Source organism: Pseudophryne corroboree, chromosome 6, assembly GCF_028390025.1.
Source record: "Pseudophryne corroboree isolate aPseCor3 chromosome 6, aPseCor3.hap2, whole genome shotgun sequence".
In the NCBI taxonomy this organism is placed as follows: Eukaryota; Metazoa; Chordata; class Amphibia; order Anura; family Myobatrachidae; genus Pseudophryne; species Pseudophryne corroboree.
The window spans coordinates 345,918,532-345,942,348 of NC_086449.1; the positions used below are offsets into that span (position 1 = coordinate 345,918,532).

At 43.3% G+C, this 23,817-nt stretch overlaps 1 protein-coding gene across 1 annotated transcript in view; it reads left to right on the forward strand.

Moving 5' to 3' along the window:
- The first annotated feature begins 6,796 nt into the window (after positions 1-6,796).
- The window catches only part of RAB8B (RAB8B, member RAS oncogene family), a 79,936-nt gene continuing 62,915 nt past the window's right edge, over positions 6,797-23,817 (forward strand). Inside the window, exon 1 of the mRNA XM_063926532.1 lies at positions 6,797-7,058. Coding sequence (XP_063782602.1) covers positions 6,935-7,058 — 124 coding nt within the window. The 5' untranslated portion in view covers positions 6,797-6,934. The remainder of the gene's footprint in view (positions 7,059-23,817) is intronic.

Sequence of the window (23,817 nt, forward strand, 5' to 3'; positions counted from 1 at the left end):
TGCCCAGGTGCATAATGTACAGAATAAACTGACATATTTTCCAGAAAGATTGTGTCCGGTATGTCAGTTTTGCGTTCCAGAAGGATATGAACATTGCCCAAATTGTGGAAACTGGATTTCACACCATGAACCACCATGCCAAGATATCTATGCGACTAGAAATACTGAAAGACGGTCATCATTGCCTGTTTCTCTGTATCCAGCACAAGTACAGGGAATACGCAACCCAGATAATGCAGCCAGGACGAACGAACCATACATCGTACAGAGCCAACACCACAAACCATGGTATGGCAATGACCTCGCAAATATAGTTGCAGAGTCCCCAGATCCTAGAAAAAAAAAAAAAACCCAACAGCAGTTTATGCCTATATGGAAAGAATTCAAACCATATGGACACCGGCATGGGTCGACTACCACCAGTTGTGTGAGGCTATACTAGGACCAGCAACTGCCCAAACAGTAAGCACCATGTTAAAAGCAGATGCAGTAGATGATTGCCCAGCCATAACGGACGTTCCGACAGAGAAAAATAGAACAACGACAGAGAAAAATAGAACAACGTTTGAAAGTGGAAAGATGTACATGACAAGACTTAAGAGATGGTGTCATGCACAGACACTCAGGGCACCAGCAGCCCCAGACTTGAAACAGGAAAAGACTGAGTCCATCAGAACTTACTATGATAAAGTCACTATACGACACACAAGATGATAGAATATGAAGGTGTGCAACTCCTGTGTCGACAACAGTGTACTCAGTCACCACTGGCAGTTCGATAAAAGTGACTTTACCCACAGGAGACCCAAGGGTTTCAAGAGCTGTTTTTATGCACAACCAGATTCCTCTACGTTTACTTACAGATCAAGCCATTGCAACGACTGGATTGAGAGGTTAAGCCCTACCCTTGCAAGAAAGCAAAGATGTAACCTGAAATACAAGCTGCTATACAAGACTATCTCTCACAGGAAAAGTAAGACAAAGAGGAACAACAACTCCCAGCATAAACATCATTATGTTAAACACCAGCCTGGGTGGACTTGGACTAAGAAAATGACATGCCAGCAGCAGTGAGAAAAAATATGCAAGTGAAGAAAGGACAAAGTATGAAGAATAATGAATGAATCATAAAGAGAGGTGATTGGAAAAAGAAAAGTTCCAGAAAACAAATGAATGATGCTTCTTCTGCCAATATGAAGTACAAGCTTCTTTAGGTACTCCCCAGTGAACATAATGTCTCCAGAGGAAACAGCAGAAGGTATGATTACAGTCACCTTGCTCACTGGAGAAATACGTCTGTGCCTAATGAATACTGGAGCCGGCACACGCAGAAGACAGCAGAGGGAGATACCACAAGAACTGGTGATATCAGAAATTCTTAAAGGGACAGGAGATGAGAGAAATGCAGTCACCAATACCAGCCCAATTCTTGACCTTGGAGTACATGTCCAGTGACTTTGCTGAAGCACAATGTACTAAAGCTTATCCAAGGAGAATACAGTACACACCAGCAGAAGTTTAACTTTCCAGCAACTTATCAAAGGAAAGAACAAAAAGCCATTTAGAAGCAAGTTAAAACAGAAGTTCAGTATTGGCTCATTCCCGCAGTACCAGTTGTAGAAGAAAGGAAGCAATACTACTGGAAAAGGATAGCTTTGTGGAGGGGCTATATCACCAAGTGATTTATCCACAAAACACACAGCTAAATACAGGATGTGAATGAACTGCTGATTGCCACCACTACTAAAAGAAGCACCAAGAAGGGGCAGTGTCCTTAGTGAAGTTTCTGGAAGACCAAGACTGCAGAGCCTCAGAAGGAGAAATTGCAGCTAGTCAAGCAAGAGTTAATCTTCCTAGGACACTCAAGGTACCAGACATCTAACAAAAGTGAAAAGGAAAAGATTCAGACTGCAAGCTAAGATGCCAACTAGTGTCAAGCAAGTCAGATGATCATTCCTGGGCCTAGTAGGATACTACAGAACACGGATACCTCTAGCACCAGTCTACATGCAAGCATTGTATGACAACACTGAAAGGGAGGAGGGTCCGCATCCTACATACAGCAACAGATGAATTAGGCTATTGAACAGTTGGAAACAGCAGTTGCCTCATCTCAAGCCCTGGAACTACCTGACTATTAAAGAAGGAGGCCATATATAGAAGTCCTTATGCAAAATCATGGACTGAGGTGAAGACCAGTGGCCTACAACTTAAGCAAACTTGACAGCGGTAATCAAAGAGCACCTACCGGCATCAGAGCAGTGATAGCAGCAACAGCCCTAGAAGAGTATAAGAGCACAGACACAGTGATGAATCAGAAGTCCTAGAAGAGGACAAGAGCACAGGCATAGTGCTGAATCATGAACTTATCATCCAGGGTCCACATGCAGGTACAGAGAAGCTTCAACAAGCAAGAACCAAACACCTGTCAGTGGCAAGGCTGACCATGTATGAAGTAGCACTGCCAAAATGCGACAAGTAACCATCAGAAGATGTATTACCCTCAACGCAGCAACCCTTTTCCAACATTAATCAATAAAGGTGTTGAATCTCAAGATTCAAAAGGAGGGACGATTACCCCAAGGGGGAGCCACCAGTCCATCAGATTTCTCAGAGGCAATGGCATTAATCCTACAGAAATGGAGACCACACTTTACAGACACCCAGTTAGTTCAATATGTCGATGATCTGCTTATTGCTGCACAGACAGAAGAGAAGTGCAAAAAAGGAAACAGTATCACTACTCATCTTTTTGGCAGAAGAAGATTGCAGAGTGTCAAAAGACAAGCTTCAGCTAGTACAGAAAAAAGTTGTCTTCTTAGGACACTGCATATCTCAAGGAACAAGGCATCTTACTGATGAAAGAACAAAGGCAATAACTCAAGCAAAAACCCCAAGAACATTAAATGAAATCAGAGCTTTTCTGGGCCTTATTGGTTATTGCAGAGAATGGATTCCCTCGGCCTCATTACTGATGCAACCCCTATATGAATTAATAAAAAAGGAGGCGTCAGCAGAAAACAGGGACACCATTGAAGAAGCAGTAAGACAACTAAAGCAAGCCATAATCACAGCCCCAGCATTGGGATTGCCTGATTACAAAAAGCCTTTTAACCTATTCTGCCATGAAAACAGAGGGCATTCTTTAGGGGTGCTCACCCAGAAATACGGACCAAAACAAAGACCAGTGGCATACTATTCAGCCCAGCTGGATCCGATTATCAGAGGAGCACCATCCTGTGTCCGAGCAGTGGCAGCAGCAGCAATAATGAAGGAAAAGGTGACAGACATCATTGTGTTTGATCATCCACTGTGTATACAAGTACCGCACGCTGTAACAGAAATATTAAGTCAAGAAAATAGCAAGCATCTTTCTGCAGCCAGACTTACCAAATATGAAGTGATTGCCTAGCCCTCATGGAATTAGAGACTTTACCTCTCCCTAATGTCCAAGATACACCATTGGACAATCCAGACATGAACCTGTTCGTCGATGGATCAAGATATTATGATAATGGATCCCCAAAGACAGGATATGCAGTAACAACTGAAACTGAAGTCATAGACTCTGGAACATTGCTACCAAGCATGTCAGCACAAGAAGCAGAACTCATAGCAATGACCAAAGCCTGCATACATGCTGAAAACATGACAGCTAACATCTAGTCCCAAGATTACGCTGTTATATGGAAAAGTAGGGACTTCAAAAGTGCAAACGGAAAACCCATCAAACATGCCAGTTTGATTATGGAACTCTTCAGAGCATTGGAACTACCTAAAAGAATTGGAATAATCAAGGTACAAGCACATACTAAGAGCCAAACCATGGAAGCTAAAGGAAATGCATTTGCAGATGCAGAAGCCAAGAGAATTGCCTTACAATCAAAAGAACTTGAGCAAGTCTTAGTAGCTCAAGACGTGAAGCAAATGCCTAGTGAACAGGAGCTGATCAAAATTCAACAACAAGCATCACAAGGAGAAAAGGAGAAATGGAGACGATTGGGGGCAGAAGAAGATGAACATGGACTTTGGAAGTCAAGAGAATTGAAGTACTGTCTACCAGCAGCTCTATTTCCACCTATGTTACAAGTAGCTCATGGACAAGTACACCATTCAAAGGAAGCCACGGTGAATAGAGTACAAGAGCATTGGATAGCTCCAGGCTTCAATAAAGCTGCAACAAACTTTGTAGCAGGATGCTGGATCTGTGGAATCAGCAATCCAGGAAAAAGAACACAGACACCTCTAGGAACTATACCCAAAACCTCTTACCCATTTGAAAGACTACAAATTGACTATATACAGTGGCGACGAAGCAGTCCATATGAATATGTACTAGTAGCAACGGACATGTTTAGTCACTGGGCCGAAACCTGGCCAGTAAGCAAAGCCACAGCAAAAACCACTGCAAAGAAACTGATAGCAGAAGTAGTATGTAGATTTGGGATACCTGAGGTTATAGAATCAGATAGAGGTACACATTTCACAGGAGAAGTCATGCAGCATATAATGAAAGATTTGGGGGTACAGCAGGCCTTCCATGTGCCTTACCAGCCCCAGGCGAGTGGGAGGGGGAATGAAAACTGTCCTACACCCACTACTAGCAATGGTCATAATATTAATAGGGCTGGATGCTTGGAATTGTTATCTTTCCTGCAAATTCCGGAAACATGTGAAAAAAATGGACGCGATCAGGAATGCCCATGAGATTCTTTTCTAACATAGGGAGAAAAAGTAGAATCAAAAAGAGGGGAAATGATGGTGTAAAGGCTTTCTTAGCTTAGCGAATATATTGATTCAAGCTTTTTCACATTAACTAAGATATTTACTGCTCCTCACTTCTTTAGGTTCGTGTTTCCTTAGAAGCTTCACAGATATATTATAAGCAACATTGTATTTCAAAGCATGAATTACTCATTGTTATAACGCCAGATGTGTACCAAGGCCAGTCAAGCATATCGCCAAAAGTTCTGAACATTGGGGAGGATTTTGACCTGTCCTGACCTCCAGAAAGGATGTTCCGGGAAAGCTGATAATCGCAAAGCAACAAATATATTTTAATTGCAATTTATAATATATTTTGACAAATGACGTGTTTCAATTTTCAAGACATACATGGTGTATTTTGATTGGCTAAATGTATTGGCACACATGAATCCTTTGTTCTTTTGCTATAAAATAAAGCTATGATGGCCCCTAAGACAGATCAACTATGAACTGCTTAGGTTACACAATGATCCGGTGTCACCTATTCATTCACTGATCTCCAACCGGTTGCTAAGGGGAACAGCATTCTGACTGATGACTGAAGAGAGTTCATAATCAGACCTGAATAGGTTAATATACCCTAACAGTACTCACCACTCTTCTTTCTTCTGGCCTTTAAGGGTGGCGGCGTGCTGCGGGAATGCACGCTCGCTGTGGTGGGGTTTGCGAATAGTTCCCTCAGGAGCTAGCGTCCTGTCAGCGGGGAACGGGACCATTAGCCCTTAGTACGGTTGGGCCGTCCGTCCCCCAAGTCCCACGAACGAGGCAGGCTGGTGCCATCCAGTCCTGCCTGATAATAACAAACTTTTAAAATAAATGCAGAAAACTCTTCAGGAGTTTCCAGAGATGTGACCGGCTCCTTCGGGCACATTTTCTAAACGGAGTCTGGTAGGAGGGGCATAGAGGGAGGAGCCAGCACACGTTATCAAACTTCTGTAGTGCCCATGGCTCCAAGTGGACCTGTCTATACCCCATGGTACTAAATGGATTCCCAGTATCCCCTAGGACATAAGAGGAAACACTTTTTTTTTTACTGAAGAATTCATATGACGCTCTGTTCATTTGGTTCTATCGACCTTACTCAGTAAGGATTGCAATTTCTGCTAAAAAGCAGTTGCTGATATCAAAAAGTTGCCGCCTCAAATTAGAGAAAAAAACGCCCATTGCAGAAATTGCGAATGCATCACAATGTGCAGGCTGATAATGCAATTACCAGAACATCGAAGATTTTTCCTATCTGCGCCAGGCAAGGTCATCCACAATGCTTGCGACACAAGAGGTTGGAAGTGGTCATCGCCGACGTCAGAGGCCCTCCTTAAAAACGCCTGGGCACTCCTATATTTTTTCAGACACACCCAGAAAACGCCAGGTTTCCGCCTAGAAACACAGGCTTCCTGTCGGTCAAACGGCGGCTGCATTGCAGTCACGATGTGTATGTAATTTCTGACGCTAATTTTACACACGCGTGAGCAATGTGAGCGCTGCACATGCGCAGTCATTCGATAATTGGACGGATTGCGGTTAGCAAATTTTGCAAACTTTACTGAATGAGGTCCAATAGGTACAATTATATAGCATACCTCCCAACATGACCCTCTCCAGGAGGGACACAATGCTCTGCTCCTGGACTTCCCTCTTAATGTATGATTGCCATTACCTGTGCTGAAACACCTTTCTTATCCATTTACCTGTTCAACGCAGGTGATGGCAATCATACATTAAGAAAAAAGTCCAGAAGCAGAGCATTGTGTCCCTCCTGGAGAGGGCCATGTTGGGACTCGGGAGGTATGATATTGTCAGATCGCAGTTCTCTGGCTTGCTGGGCAAACCAGACTACATTTCCCATGAAGCACCCCGCTGAGGAATGAACGGAGAAGGGCTGCGTGGCTGATCCTCATTACTGACTCCTCACAAACAACTACATTTCCCGTGATCCTTTGCGACTGCCTGGTTACTCAGAAGCGAGAGGCGAGCATACTGTGGGCGCGTCATCCGTCTCCGGGGTGACACCGGCAGCCGGGGTCCCGCCCCCCACTTCTTATTGGCTGTTGGGTGTAAGGAAAGGTCACGTCACGGGCAGAGTCCCCTGCCTCGGCTTCCTATTGGTGTTATCGTTCCCCGCGGGCCGGCGGTGGCTCCCGTTCTATGAGAGGAGGAAAGTGTGAAGATGGCGAAGACCTACGACTACCTGTTCAAACTGCTGTTGATCGGGGACAGCGGGGTCGGGAAGACATGTCTGCTCTTCAGGTTTAGCGAGGACGCGTTTAATACAACCTTTATCTCCACCATCGGTCAGTACTCCCACCACACCCACCGCTCACTTCCTTCCACTGCTCATCCTCTGACCACAAAACCTTCGGCCAGCCTGTGTCTTCTTACGGCCACTCTATGACTGTTCACCCAGTGTCTCCCACACGCACCACATTTTAAAACAGTGTGTCACACACCATATTCACCCAGTGTCTTTCACACACATAATATTCTGGGTCTCTGTGTGCGAGAGACACATACCATACTCACCTAGTGACACACACACACACACACACACACACACACACACACACACACACACACACACACACACACTGTGTGTGTGTGTCTCTCTCTCTCTCTCTCCCCATATTCACCCAGTCTTTCTCACACAACATTTAGTGTCTCTCACTCACACCGTATTCATCCAGCGTGTCACACAGTCGCACACACCCTCTATTCACCCAGTGTGTCTCACACACGCCCCATATTCACCCAGTACACACACTCACACTCTCTCTCTCTCTCTCTCTCTCTCTCTCTCTCTCTCTCTCTCTCTCTCTCTCTCATATATATACATACACGCACATCCCCAATAGTCTCCCAGTGTCAGACACACACCCCATAGTGACTGAGTGTCTCCTTGCAGCGAGTGTGTTATGGAAGATCTTCACTGTCAAGATTCGCATTTATTAGGGCAACCCCATATGGTCAATGGTGGTTTTTTTGTTTTTGTTTTAAAGTTTATTAGGTGTCATGTTTAGCCATATATAACACAAATAGTGTAAACGTGTACCCTTGTAGTCTCTCTCTCTTTGCATGCCACGCTTCTGGCAATGTGGCTCGCTACTGTACCGCTGCACTGGCTATAGACTGCTATTCACAATTGTAGTCAACATGGATAGTAAATCAAACAGTTGGAAAAACATGAAAAAAACCAAAACAAAAAAAACTTGTCGACCTTTTGTTGCCAACCTATACATTGGAACCCCTTACAGCCACCCTTTTATTTACTGTTTTCCACAGCCAGCTCTTATTGTCTACCTACAGCCTCCCAATTTTCACCCTGTCTCTCCTAGCCACCCCGCATATTCATTGTGAGTCTCCCAGTATCTCTACGAAATGACTCTTCTTTGTCCGCAAGTATCCCGTATCCACCCCATGTATAACAGTGTGCTCTGTGACTCTGTCCAGCAACATTATTTATATCTAGTATCTTTAATGAGCGACTAGATACTTGTCTCCTTGAATACTTTTTAAAGTTTAATTTTGGTTTCACCACAAATTTGTACCATTACATTCACCTAGGTTGAATGACTGATCTATAAAGAATGGCATTGCTGGAGTATATCTCTGTGGAAAAAGGTGTTGTCATATTTACGCCATTTTGAGGATGACTTGCTGACAGTGCAAAGAATCCCTATAGATTGTAAGATTGCGAGCAGGGCCTTCCTACCTCTATGACTGTTATCACCCAGTTTGTTATTGTTATTTCAAATTGTAAAGCGCAACGGAATTTGCTGCGCTATATAAGAAACTGTTAATAAATAAATAAATAAATAAATAATCTGCACTAAAGCCATAGCAACAAGTCAGTTTTAATCTGTCTAGCGCAGGTTAAACAATGACATTAAATATCTGGTTGCTACGATTTTGGTGCAGATTTGCATTGTTAGTAAATGATCCTCCCCTTTATGGCAAAAAACACAGGTTGGTAGACATAACAATAAAAATGTGTGAAAGGCAATTGTACAAGTTAAGACCCACTCTAACCAATCCGTTTACAAAATTATTCATTTTAATTATAAATGATTTTTGGAGGAACAAATACATTGAGTCAAGCATGTTCTAGATGTGTCATAGAGAACTGTGATCTAAAAAGAAAGCAGTCATTGGTTGTTATGGAACCCATAGCAACCAATGACTGCTTACTTGTGAAATGGGTTTCATAAAGGTTACCTGGCAACACCATGGGGGGAATTCAGGTAGTCGTGGTGCTTAACGTGGGCTTTAAGATCCCAGGTTAAGCACCTGCAGCTATATATTCACTGGCCTTGGTAAGCCTTGATGGTGCACTCAATGCAGTTATCTATTTGCACCTCAGGAATGTGTAGATAGAAATACTTGTTAAGTGAACTCCTCGTGGCTTACCACACGCAGTAAGTGTTTAAACCTGAATGTATGCCTTACAATGCGGTAAGTTTCACGGGCAATTGAATTCCCCCCATATATCACTCTTGTATGGTGTTTTCTCTATGTATATCCCTAACCTAGCAGTTTCTTACGCTTAATTTTGTTTGGCCTTTTGATCACACCTTCATTTACTGTGCACTTGTGGACTGTTTTCTTCCATGTAGTACAGATGTTGAGTATCTTTTTGTTTCATATGTTATAGTTTGTGGGTTCAGCTGTTTCTGTTCTGCTTCCCCTCCTTCACTTTAGTTGTTCTCAAGTACAAGCATATAATCCACCGAATGGGCTTAAAGCAGGAAATTAAAAGGCAAAGCAATAACTTCAAATGTCTTGTAATAGGCTGTTGGAGCCACACAGGGTGGTTGTAAGAGTGAAGAGCAAGCATTGTGCAGTGTCTGTTCCTTCTACTGGACAATTATGTCATGTGGGACAAACTGATTATATGCACACAATTCTGTAGGGGTTTTGTTCATTTTAATGGGATATACGGTACTCGTACATCTTGTTTGCTATAATATTTGGAACTGTCATATCCTGCCATATTTGGCTAGACTAGTAGCATTTGTTTTGTTAACTGGTATTTCTGCAATTAAGAGGACAATTATAGGAATGATGTTGCTGTTCTGCGAGGTCAAGGCTTGGGGTAGCTAGGGAATAACAAAGTATTATTATGGTACAATAGGAAAATAAGGTTTACAAATTCTGTATAATGTATATGACTATCTTTTCATTTTGACTGGCCTTAATCACGATTGCAGCAGGCAGAAGACTAAAGTAATACTTCATATGCGAGACAATGTTTTATTTGTGGGCATAGTTGTCAGAATATCACACACACGTACACACACGTTAGTGTGATGCCTATAAACACTAATGGGGCAACACTGCCAAGAGGCTTTGCACAGAAATAATAGGCAATGTGGAAGGCTTTATTGTAGACAACAATATTTAATTAGCTTGTTTATAAGAATTTACAGCATTATGGGGGTAATTCCAAGTTGATCGCAGGAGGATTTTTGTTAGCAATTGGGCAAAACCATGTGCACTGCAGGGGAGGCAGGTATAACATGTGCAGAAAGAGTTAGATTTGGGTGGGTTATTTTGTTTCTGTGCAGGGTAAATACTGGCTGCTTTATTTTTACACTGCAAATTAGATTGCAGATTGAACACACCACACCCAAATCTAACTCTCTCTGCACATGTTAAATCTGCCTCCCCTGCAGTGCACATGGTTTTGCCCAATTGCTAACAAAATTCCTGCTGCGATCAACTTGGAATTACCCCCTATGTTATTTAATGTAAGGATAACACATACCTTACCCTTCTCGCATCTGTCTTCAATGTGGCAGATGTTGAACATTCAGAAGCTGTGTCTCTCCTTTCAGTTTAGTTCCGGACAAGTTAACAGGGTTTCTCAGCTAATGTAATTATCCCCAATGGATCATGTTTGGGAGATTTCCTTGAAAGACACCTACAGTAGTTCTAGTATCAGGTCTGTGTTAACTCGTTCGACTTGGTCAGTAACTGTATAGGGGGCGATACCAGCTGCTTCCATATATCATGAGTATTAATCCTGTCGGGGCTCCACCATTAGTTTCTGGCAAAAATTCTGCTTCTATGCTGAGGTATTCTCCTCACTGGCATCCAAAGGGGAAAAAAATAAATGCATAGGCATTTGACCTGGATGGGATCCAACAAAGTTTTTCTGGGTTTGCATGTCGACCATTTTCAGGTACAGGAGAGCTTTCTCATGCTTGATAAATTGAGACATCGCAGAGGAGATGCAGTAAACTGTGAAAATATGAAGATATCTTTTAATTTCTCTGCAGTGTCGCGTTTGTTAAATGGAAGAAAGCACAATACCTACTTTTTCCGTTCATAGAAAAAATAAAAAAATCCAGGGAAAAGAGTTATCAGTACTTTATAAATAGGATCCTCGGGGTCTATTCATCATCTGGGGTCAGATGATAATTTAGTATTCAACTCGCATGCTGTGGATACTTAATAACTAATAATATGGCGGTTTATTCAATTGATTGTGAAGTGAATAGCGCCGGTAAGGTTATCCCGGCGCTATTCAATTCACTGTGCTGCTTGGGCTGACTAGTGGATTTCTGCTTGCAGCCATACCAGGGTGTGAGCAGATAACCAACAAAACTACTGCTGCAATGCTGTTTTGTGCCCTGGCGCAGTGCAAACAGCATTGCGGTGGGGCACTTATTTCGGAGAATGCCCATTCTTGCCCCTAAACACCCTGTTTGAGGCGCAAGCGCGGCCATCTCAGACAAAGCAGTACACTGAATTGAATAGAGCTTGGACCCCCTTCCCGGCGCTATTCACTTTAGTTGAATCAACCCCATTGAATTGCTCCAGTGTTGGAAATGTTGCTCCCAAAAGCAGTTGTCCCCATGATGCCTATCACTGCTACTCACTTCCGATCCAGCCAACTGGGCATACATGACTTGAGTTCATACCTGTGCGCGGCAGCAGGGCACACAGTGCAGAGGCGCCAGACTTTGCAACCCTAGACTTTCTTCCCATAGGAAGGAGTTGGAATCCAGGAACCAATGCCATCTTAAGATTTAATAGGTTCCTGCAAGCAGACTCTGGGAACTGTCAGTTCTTGGTGAATATTAATTGACCTTTTCGGACACCTAATAATGAATGGGCACGTTAAAAGCATGCAGAATCTAGAATTTCAGCATGTGTAATGGACTCATAATGGATGAAAAATAGGCCACTTAGTTTGTTCTTCTAGAAGAAAAGTAAAGGAAACAATGACTTGCTGGCAGTAGAAAGGTGATTGAGGACTGCAATTGAATTAATGATTTGCCGCTGTAAATTTACAGGCATTTGCGCACAAACTCCCGCACCTCAAGCTTCCCGCACCCCATTACATTTAACTTCCAGTGTTTAAAGACTGCGTATAAAGCACAAGTTCTAGAATTCCATTTAATTTGTATATGTTGGCAGAGAATGGGCATTTTAGCCAATTTTTTTAGTTTAGACAATTATTTTAAATGCCATAAAAATGTGTTTTATTGAACTTTGTCATACATACTTGCTTTACAACAATTCTATAGGACTAACATTGTAAATAATTATGTAGTGATATACAAAAAGCCATTGTCCACAAAATTCTGAAAACCAGAAAGTAAAAGAAAATAATGTCTCAGTGGGGAATTCAATTATTTTGGGCACTGTAATAATTAATGACCACCTGACGGAGCAATTCAATTGTCGAGCTTGTAATTATTATCCAGACAGACGTGGTTTAGCCGCGTATAGCAGCTTAACCCTTGTACAGTCCTGGTTAGGATGTCCAAACCATTGACTTTTCACACATTTTCTTCTTGCTACCTCAGGAGTCTACGAGTAGAAATGTAATATCCCCTCTCCCTTCCCCAGATATTGCATCCTAATGGAGCAGCAATTGAATTGCTCCATTGGGCACAATCTAGGGGCAGGTTCAGGGACCAAAAAATGTAATTGCCTCCTCAGTGACCACTAAGTGCCTCTTTCTACAGTCACTTTGAGGCGACTTCTATATAATATAAATAAGTTTACGTTGGGGGCAGTTTGTGTGAAATGCAGGGTAAAATTTGTATGTTTTAGGTATGATTAGAAAAAGAACCTCTTATTTGTACAGCCAAAGTCAAAACAATTCCAGATAATAGATGTGTATTGCTATGTAGCAAAAGGTGTCTTGCCTAAAATGACAGCATGTCTATATGTGGCCCTAGCAGAGTAACTATTTAGTATCTCCTATAAGTACACCTGAAATGAGAAAGTATGCTAAAGAGGAGTATTTTCTGACTGTGTCTTAACCATTATTTTATTTTTTTTACTAATGGAGGAATGGTCACTTTACACCTTTATACCTGTATATATGTTTCCTGCACATAACGGTACAGGAGAGCGTGTCAGAGAGCTGTGATGACTCAGTATGGCTGTATTATAGCTCTTCCTCCATGGTAACGCTGCATATACACCCACTCCTTTTCTGCACACCAGTAGCTGCCAGGCTGCTGAGACTCCTGAGCTAGTGATTTATTTGGAATATACGCAGCACACATATAATTTAACCCTTGTAATGCTAGCCTGGTTACAGAATATATCCCTGAGTCTATTCACTAACTGCATGCAGACAGCACATGATGTAACCTATAGTATATTAATGCCCATTTTAACTTGGTCAAACTAATATTGGCCGCCGTGGTATACAGCACGTTGTGTTTACACCATGAGCACCTGTTAAGGGATTTGCGGTTATGATTATAATTGTAATTCTTACATATGTTTTCTTTTTGTGTATCTTTGTCATTTATTTTTTCCTATTTATATATACATCTCTCATTTTGGTGTATACAGTAGTTTTAGGCATGTAAAGCTTCAGCTGGTGGATATTACTTGCAGTACTGTCTCCGGGGATTTCCAGTTGCCCTGCTAGCCATGATGTTTTCCGCTCTATAACCAGAATCTCACCCAATCACCTTCCTGCTGCCCTGTACTCCACTTCCTTGAAGTGCTTCAGATTTCCCTTTTTCTAAAATTTGTTATGACTGTTTAACTCCATCACTGCTGAAAACACACGAGCAGCTCATTAAATAATAACCTAGCATTGTGTTTAATACTACTTGGCACACATGGAATTATGATGTTTGTCAGCTGTTTATGTCTCCTATTTATCCATCATCTACTGTCATTCTTGTACTGCAGAACAAAGTTAATTGGACTTTGAGTTGTAAGAGCCACTTGACAAGTACAGTGCAAAGAATAATGCTGTGGTGTCCGGAGCCTCCCTTCCTGTAATGGAGCAGATATAGCCACATGTTATTTCCAATTTATTTTGTTTTGTTAGGCTTCATGGTTTGCGCTTATATGAACATGACAATGAAATTTGGCATATCCGCTTACATTTCTTCTATTAAGACAGATGCTAAATCAGCACTTTTCTGGATCAGCCCCATAGAAGGGAAGTGGCTAAATCCAGCTAGTGTCATATGCACTTTACTAATTGGAAATTATTCTACCATCTCTGTGTAAAACGTGTAATGTTTTTCGGATAGACAATTGTTACTGGTTGTACCTGTGTATGAAAAGTACCTGAATCAGGAAAAGTATCCCATTTATGTTTGTATACAAAAATAACTTGATATTCAATCAAAAAACTTAATGTAGACCTCTTAAGCTAGTAATACAATTATCGCTTCAGCCTTTTACTGTTCAACATCCCTGCTATACATAATCATGTGGAATGGCTAAGTAGGCTCCTACACTTACCATTTGTTGGCCATCTGTCTGCAGCCATTGAAGTATGCCAGCTTGCATCTATTTGCTTAGTTAAGTGATGTAAGCTTTACAATGTACTGTGCCAGGGTGACTGTCACTTAACCTGGACACATACTGGTACACATCTGAACACTTTAAAAAAAAATAAAAATGTGTGTGTGGCCAGTGAATTCTTCGGGGAAAAATCAGACCCTGATCCGATTTGGCTTTAATGCCCCCCTCCTCCTCTTTACACTGATGGGTGGTAAATTCATGGAATGGCCCTGGTTTTCTGAAAGCCCAATTTCTCTATCGTCCTAGTGGATGCTGGGGTTCCTGAAAGGACCATGGGGAATAGCGGCTCCGCAGGAGACAGGGCACAAAAGTAAAGCTTTCCGATCAGGTGGTGTGCACTGGCTCCTCCCCCTATGACCCTCCTCCAAGCCAGTTAGATTTTTGTGCCCGGCCGAGAAGGGTGCAATCTAGGTGGCTCTCCTAAAGAGCTGCTTAGAGAAAGTTTAGCTTAGGTTTTTTATTTTACAGTGAGTCCTGCTGGCAACAGGATCACTGCAACGAGGGACTTAGGGGAGAAGAAGTGAACTCACCTGCGTGCAGGATGGATTGGCTTCTTGGCTACTGGACATCAGCTCCAGAGGGACGATCACAGGTACAGCCTGGATGGTCACCGGAGCCTCGCCGCCGGCCCCCTTGCAGATGCTGAAACATGAAGAGGTCCAGAATCGGCGGCAGAAGACTCCTCAGTCTTCTAAAGGTAGCGCACAGCACTGCAGCTGTGCGCCATTTTCCTCTCAGCACACTTCACACGGCAGTCACGGAGGGTGCAGGGCGCTGGGAGGGGAGCGCCCTGGGAGGCAAATGAAAACCTATTTGGCTAAAAAAATACCTCACATATAGCCTCCGGGGCTATATGGAGATATTTAACCCCTGCCTGAATACACTAAAGAGCGGGAGACGAGCCCGCCGGAAAAGGGGCGGGGCCTATCTCCTCAGCACACAGCGCCATTTTCCTTACACAGCTCCGCTGGTCAGGACGGCTCCCAGATCTCTCCCCTGCACTGCACTACAGAAACAGGGTAAAACAAGAGAGGGGGGGCAAAATAGTGGCAAAAATTATATTATAAAAGCAGCTATACAGGGAGCACTTATTATAAGGCTATCCCTGTCATATATAGCGCTTTTGGTGTGTGCTGGCAAACTCTCCCTCTGTCTCCCCAAAGGGCTAGTGGGGTCCTGTCTTCGTTAAGAGCATTCCCTGTGTGTCTGCTGTGTGTCGGTACGTATGTGTCGACATGTATGAGGACGATATTGGTGTGGAGGCGGAGCAATTGCCTGTAATGGTGATGTCACTCTCTAGGGAGTCGACACCGGAATGGATGGCTTATTTAGGAAATTACGTGATAATGTCAACACGCTGCAAGGTCGGTTGACGACATGAGACGGCCGACAAACAATTAGTACCGGTCCAGACGTCTCAAAAACACCGTCAGGGGTTTTTAAAACGCCCGTTTACTTTAGTCGGTCGACACAGACACAGACATGGACACTGAATCCAGTGTCGACGGTGAATATTATTAGGGCCACACGTTAAAGGCAATGAAGGAGGTGTTACATATTTCTGATACTACAAGTACCACAAAAGAGGGTATTATGTGGGATGTGAAAAAACTACCGTAGTTTTTCCTGAATCAGATAAATTAAATAAAGTGTGTGATGATGCGTGGGTTCCCCCCGATAGAAAATTATGGGCGGTATACCCTTTCCCGCCAGAAGTTAGGGCGCGTTGGGAAACACCCCTTAGGGTGGATAAGGCGCTCACACGCTTATCAAAACAAGTGGCGGTACCGTCTATAGATAGGGCCGTCCTCAAGGACCAGCTGACAGGAGGCTGGAAAATATCATAAAAAGTATATACACACATACTGGTGTTATACTGCGACCAGCGATCGCCTCAGCCTGGATGTGCAGAGCTGGGTGGCTTGGTCGGATTCCCTGACTAAAAATATTGATACCCTTGACAGGGACAGTATTTTATGGACTATAGAGCATTTAAAGGATGCATTTCTATATATGCGAGATGCACAGAGGGATATTTGCACTCTGGCATCAAGAGTAAATGCGATGTCCATATCTGCCAGAAGATGTTATGGACACGACAGTGGTCAGGTGATGCAGATTCCAAACGGCACAAAGGTGTATTGCCGTATAAAGGAAGAGGAGTTATTTGGGGTCGGTCCATTGGACCTGGTGGCCACGGCAACTGCTGGAAAATCCGCCGTTTTTACCCTAAGTCACATCTCTGCAGAAAAAGACACCGTCTTTTCAGCCTCAGTCCTTTCGTCCCTATAAGATCATATCTGCCCAGGGATAGAGGAAAGGGAAGAAGACTGCAGCAGGCAGCCCATTCCCAGGAACAGAAGCGTTCCACCGCTTCTGACAAGTTCTCAGCATGGCGCTGAGACCGTACAGGACCCCTGGATCCTACAAGTAGTATTCCAGGGGTACAGATTGGAATGTCGAGACGTTTCCCCTTCGCAGGCTCCTGAAGTCTGCTTTACCAAGGTCTCCCTCCGACAAGGAGGCAGTATGGGAAAAAATTCACAAGCTGTATTCCAGCAGGTGATAATTAAATTACCCCTCCTACAACAAGAAAAGGGGTATTATTCCACACTATATTGTGGTACTGAAGCCAGAAGGCTAGGTGAGACTTATTCTAAAAAATTTTTTTTGAACACTTACAAAGGTTCAAATCAAGATGGAGTCACTCAGAGCAGTGATAACGAACCAGGAAGAAGGGGACTATATAGTGTCCCGGGACATCAGGGATGCTTACCTCCTATGTCCCAAATTTGCCCTTCTCACTAAGGGTACCTCAGGTTCGTGGTGCAGAACTGTCACTATCAGTTTCAGATGCTGCCGTTTGGATTGTCCACGGCACCCCGGGTCTTTACCAAGGTAATGGCCGAAATAATGATTCTTCTTCGAAGAAAAGGCGTCTTAATTATCCCTTACTTGGACGATCTCCTGATAAGGGCATAGTCCAGGGAACAGTTGGAGGTCGGAGTAGCACTATCTCGGATACTGCTACAACAGCACGGGTGGATTCTAAATATTCCAAAATCGCAGCTGATCCCGACGACACGTCTGCTGTGCCTAGGGATGATTCTGGACACAGTCCAGAAAAAGGTGTTTCTCCCGGAAGAGAAAGCCAGGGAGTTATCCGAGCTAGTCAGGAACCTCCTAAAAACAGTGCATCATTGCACAAGGATCCTGGTAAAAATGGTGGCTTCCTACGAAGCAATTCCATTCGGCAGATTTCACGCAAGAATTTTTCAGTGGGATCTGCTGGACAAATGGTCCGGATCGCATCTTCAGATGCATCAGCGGATAACCCTATATCCAAGGACAAGGGTGTCTCTCCTGTGGTGGTTATAGAGTGCTCATCTTCTAGAGGGCCGCAGATTCGGCATTCAGGATTGGATGCTGGTGACCACGGAGCCCAGCCCGAGAGGCTGGGGAGCAGTCACACAAGGAAAAAATTTCCAGGGAGTGTGATCAAGTCTGGAGACTTTTCTCCACATAAATATACTGGAGCTAAGGGTAAATTTATAATGCTCTAAGCTTTGCAAGACCTCTGCTTCAAGGTCAGCCGGTATTGATCCAGTGGGAAAAACATCACGGCAGTCGCCCACGTAAACAGACAGGGCGACACAAGAAGCAGGAGGGCAATGGCAAAAACTGCAAGGACTTTTCGCTGGGCGGAAAATCATGTGATAGCACTGTCAGCAGTGTTTCATCCCGGGAATGGAAACTGGGAAGCAGACTTCCTCAGCAGGCACGACCTCCACCCGGGAGAGTGGAAACTTCATCGGGAAGTTTTTTCCACATGATTGTAAACCGTTGGGAAATACCAAAGGTGGACATGATGGCGTCCCGTCTGAACAAAAAACGGGACAGGTATTGCGCCAGGTCAAGAGACCCTCAGGCAATAGCTGTGGACGTTCTGGTAACACCGTGGGTGTACCAGTCGGTGTATGTGTTCCCTCCTCTGCTTCTCATACCTAAGGTGCTGAGAATTATAAGACGTAGAGGAGTAAGAACTATACTCATGGCTCCGGATTGGCCAAGAAGGACTTGGTACCCGGAACTTCAAGAGATGCTTACAGAGGTCTTATGGCCTCTGCCGCTAAGAAGGGACTTGCTTCAGCAAGTACCATGTCTGTTCCAAGACTTACCGCAGCTGCGTTTGTCGGCATGGCGGTGGAAAGCCGGATCCTAAGGGAAAAAGGCATTCCGGAAGAGGTCATTCCTACCCTGGTCAAAGCCAGAAAGGAGGTGACCGCACAACATTATCACCACATGTGGCGAAAATATGTTGCGTGGTGTGAGGCCAGGAAGGCCCCACAAAGAAATTTCAACTCGGTCGTTTCCTGCATTTCCTGCAAACAGGAGTGTCTATGGGCCTCAAATTGGGGTCCATTAAGGTTCAAATTTCGGCCCTGTCGATTTTCTTCCAGAAAGAATTGGCTTCAGTTCCTGAAGTCCAGAAGTTTGTCAAGGGAGTATTGCATATACAACCCCCTTTTGTGCCTCCAGTGGCACTGTGGGATCTCAACGTAGTTCTGGGATTCCTCAAATCACATTGGTTTAAAACCAGTCAAATCTGTGGATTTGAAGCATCGCACATGAAAAGTGACCATGCTCTTGGCCCTGGCCTGGACCAGGCGAGTGTCAAATTGGTGGGTTTTTTTTCTCAAAAAAGCCCATATCTGTTTGTCCATTCGGACAGGGCAGAGCTGCGGACTCGTCCCCAGTTCTCTCCCTAAGGTGGTGTCAGTGTTTCACCTGAACCAGCTAATTGTGGTGCCTTGCACCTACTAGGGACTTGGAGGACTCCAAGTTGCTAGATGTTGTCAGGGCCCTGAAAATATGTTCCAGGACGGCTGGAGTCAGGAAAACTGACTTGCTGTTATCCTGTATGCACCCAACAAACTGGGTGCTCTTGCTTCTAAGCAGACTATTGCTAGTTGGATGTGTAATACAATTCAGCTTGCACATTCTGTGGTAGGCCTGCCACAGCCAAAATATGTAAATGCCCATTCCACAAGGAAGGTGGGCTCATCTTGGGCGGCTGCCCGAGGGGTCTCGGCTTTACAACTTTGCCGAGCAGCTACTTGGTCAGGGGCAAACACGTTTGCTAAATTCTACAAATTTGATACCCTGGCTAAGGAGGACCTGGAGTTCTCTCATTAGGTGCTGCAGAGTCATCCGCACTCTCCCGCCCGTTTGGGAGCTTTGGTATAATCCCCATGGTCCTTTCAGGAACCCCAGCATCCACTAGGACGATAGAGAAAATAAGAATTTACTTACCGATAATTCTATTTCTCGGAGTCCGTAGTGGATGCTGGGCGCCCATCCCAAGTGCGGATTATCTGCAATACTTGTACATAGTTACAAAAATCGGGTTATTATTGTTGTGAGCCATCTTTTCAGAGGCTCCGCTGTTATCATACTGTTAACTGGGTTTAGATCACAAGTTGTACGGTGTGATTGGTGTGGCTGGTATGAGTCTTACCCGGGATTCATAATTCCTCCCTTATTGTGTACGCTCGTCCGGGCACAGTACCTAACTGGCTTGGAGGAGGGTCATAGGGGGAGGAGCCAGTGCACACCACCTGATCGGAAAGCTTTACTTTTGTGCCCTGTCTCCTGCGGAGCCGCTATTCCCCATGGTCCTTTCAGGAACCCCAGCATCCACTACGGACTCCGAGAAATAGAATTATCGGTAAGTAAATTCTTATTTTATAGTTAAACAATTGACATTCAGTTGTGTATGGAAAACTTTTGCCATCCTTGGTGAGGCTGCTTGATTCCCCAATTTAATGTCTTAATATAATATTATGGAGTATTGTACTTTCATATATACAGATGTTTTTGTTCTAGTACAATACCTCCTAATTATATTGTACAAGATTTATTACATAGTTACCTAGCAGACCATTTTCTTATACAAACAACTTTTGATTCTCTGTGGAGAATTATTTGTCTTATGTTTTCCATAAGCCAGGCTTCCTATGTAGAAAGTCAAGATCCTGGTTATATCAGAGCCTCCAGTACGTATTCTGACTTATGCCACTTTATGAGATACGACCCAGGACTTTCCCTGCTCAGATCCGGTTTTTCACCCCGGAAAAATCCTGGGTTTCACACACTCAAGCAGTCACATACCCCTTCTCCAGCCACCTGCGTCTACACACTGCAGCATGGACGGCAGCCCCCTCCATGCAGCATTGACCGCAGCCCCTAACAGCCTATCAGAGGCTTCTGATACCCCCTTTCAGACCACATTTGACGTGTCGCACCCAGGAGCCATACACAGATGCTTCCCGTGTGCGACCCGCCGAAGCCTCTTTCACACTGATATTCCCAGACCGGCATATTGCCAGGTAGGTGACGTCAGCAGTGACTCATGCGGAGGCGGTGCTTGGACATCAGATGATCTCCAAGCGCCGTCTGTCCATACAGTGTAAACGGGAAACGGGTTGAATCGACCTGGCAACCCGTTCACACTGCCCTTCGACATGGGTTGAAGCCGTATTCAACCCTGGTCGCTACCAGGGTTCAAATACTGGGTCACTCGACCGGGGTTATTTCCCCTGGCACCTTTCAGACTGCACAGCAACCCAGGTTACTGCGCGCTCATGTGCAATAACTCTGGTTATAACCTGGCGGTCTGAAAGGGGTATAAGTGAGTGTCGGGAGTAAAATCCTGGGTTGCACCATTCACACTTAACAGGGGTTGACTACCCAGGACTAAAGTCTCAGGATAATCCCTGGTCAATAGCAGGGCCGCCAACTGGGGGACGTGTTCCTGGGTTGGTACCTTTGAGACATAAGCTAGTCCCAGGTAGCGGGATTCTCGCAATGGGGGGTACCCAATTACCCGTGGTCAATGACCTATTAGCCCCGATGCAACGTGCTCCTCCTGATGCAGGCACTTATCGCTAATTATGCTTCAGGTGCCTCATGCACCTGAAACACAATCTGCGATAAGCGGCTGCCGAAGTCATGATAATAACTGGGATCGGGAACTTATCCCCAATCCCATGTGTTTTTGCGCGATTGTGGGTCCGTTTTCTGGCGATCTAATTGGATACTGCGATAGTGACCATAGCGATATCCAGCTGTTTCGATGCACCAAAAACGGATCACATTTATTTGGATACCCCCTATGTTTGAAAGAGGTGTTACATAGCAGGGTGTAGAGGTCCTTGGCTCTTATTTTTATGTAAGGTCCACAATTGATCCAACAGTACTCACGGAGATGTTCAAGCACGTGGATTTTTAAGCATTTCCTACCTTGTGCATGTCTGTAACTGATCTTTAATTTTCTTAGAATGCTATTTGGTCTTCCATTTCACAGCTTTCCTTGCAATACACAGTGTGACCAATATTATCATTAAAAGCTGACCTTTTTTATTTATTTTTTCATCATCTTTGTTTTGTGTAAACTTGGAGTATCCACAGCTCAGTGTTTTAAAACTTTTCTATTAGGAGCCTAGCGGTTCACAATAAAAATACTGTCTGGAACAATATATTTGTAGTACAGACAAGGGGGTTGAATACTTTTGTAACCACTGTATGTACAAACTTGGGCACTCCAACATCAAAATACGTATATAGATCGTTGCCAGAAGAAAATCAGAAAAGAGAAAGCTCCACTCCACTAAAATCCTTTTTTATGCTCAATATTAGCATATTTAGCATCTGTAATTTTAACCAATAAAAACTGAAGAACATATTTAGGGATACTCGTATATGTGTGGGATTGCATGATCTGCGTAAAAATAAGTTTTACGGCAGTCAGTCATTCTGCTATGTCTGCTTAATTATTTTTATGTAACAAAAGCTACTAGTAATATATAAAAAATATACCAAAATACAGGAAAATTTCTTCTATCAAAAGAAAAAGGTCAATCCAGTGTGATAAAAAATATGACACAGTGAAGTGAAATAAAAAGAGGTTTGTATTTAACTGATGGCTACATTTCTAAAAGTGCTACACATTTGTGCAAAACCTATCAGGAGCTAAAGTAGATGTTTCTGATAAAGTTGGTCTGTCATTAGTCCTGATTTACATCTGTTATAACCTGTTAAACTAGTATCATGAAAACGGTAATGGTCTTCAACATTTGGTTTTATTTTTCCTTTGTAGTCTTTTCATGGTACTTTTTAGTTTCTTAATGTTATCATGTAATAGGGTTATCAGTTGTAGTTCAACACTGTATAAGGCTGCACTGACATTATTAGGGCTGTGTTCTGCAGGAAGTGGTCTCTTGACTTTCTGTACAACCCATGACGCATTAAGGCCACTTCCTGACCAAACAAAAGTCTTTCTGCATGAAAAAAGTGTATGTTTATATAATATACTGTGTGTGTGTGTATGTGTATATGTATGTATGTGTGTGTATATATATATATATATATATATATATATATATATATATATATATAGGCAGGGGAGAAGAACAAGCGCCATATGGTGTAGTATTTTCAATCAATGGAAGTAGTAGATACGTATATAATGTAAGTACCGGATAGATTCTTGAGATTAGGCCTGTCTGTCTCACTAAGTTCTTTGTAGCTGATCACCACCTAGGAGACAAAGATCATCGCCATATAGTGTAGTAACCTCGGATATACTTTGGGGTACCCTCCCCTATATTTCATGCGTACCAAAGTAAAGATTCAATATAGCATGTAGGATATACTTATATCCAAACGGATCTAGTCGGTCCAATATGATGTAATGGCTGAATCAGTCGCCTGCTACTGCCTTATATAGCAAAAGTTTTTTAATCAACAAAGTTAATAATATACAAATTCAGATAAAAGTAAAACAAAATAGAAAATCTTAGCTGATTGGTATAGGCAAATAGGCAGGTCAGTCTCAACGCGTTTCGCCTCCAGGGCTTCCTCATATATATATATTTTATATTTTCTATCATATATACACATACACAGTTGTGCTCATAAGTTTACATACCCTAGCAGAATTTTTGATTTTCTGGCCATTTGTCAGAGAATATGAATGATAAGTCACAAACTTTTCTTTCACTCATGGTTAGTGATTGGGTGAAGCCATTTATTGTCAAACAACTGTGTTTACTCTTTTTAAATCATAATGACAACAGAAACTACCCAAATGACCCTGATCAAAAGTTTATATACCCCAGTTCTTAATACTGTGTATTGCCCCCTTTAACATCAGTGACAGCTTGAAGTCTTTTGTGGTAGTTGTGGATGAGGTTCTTTATT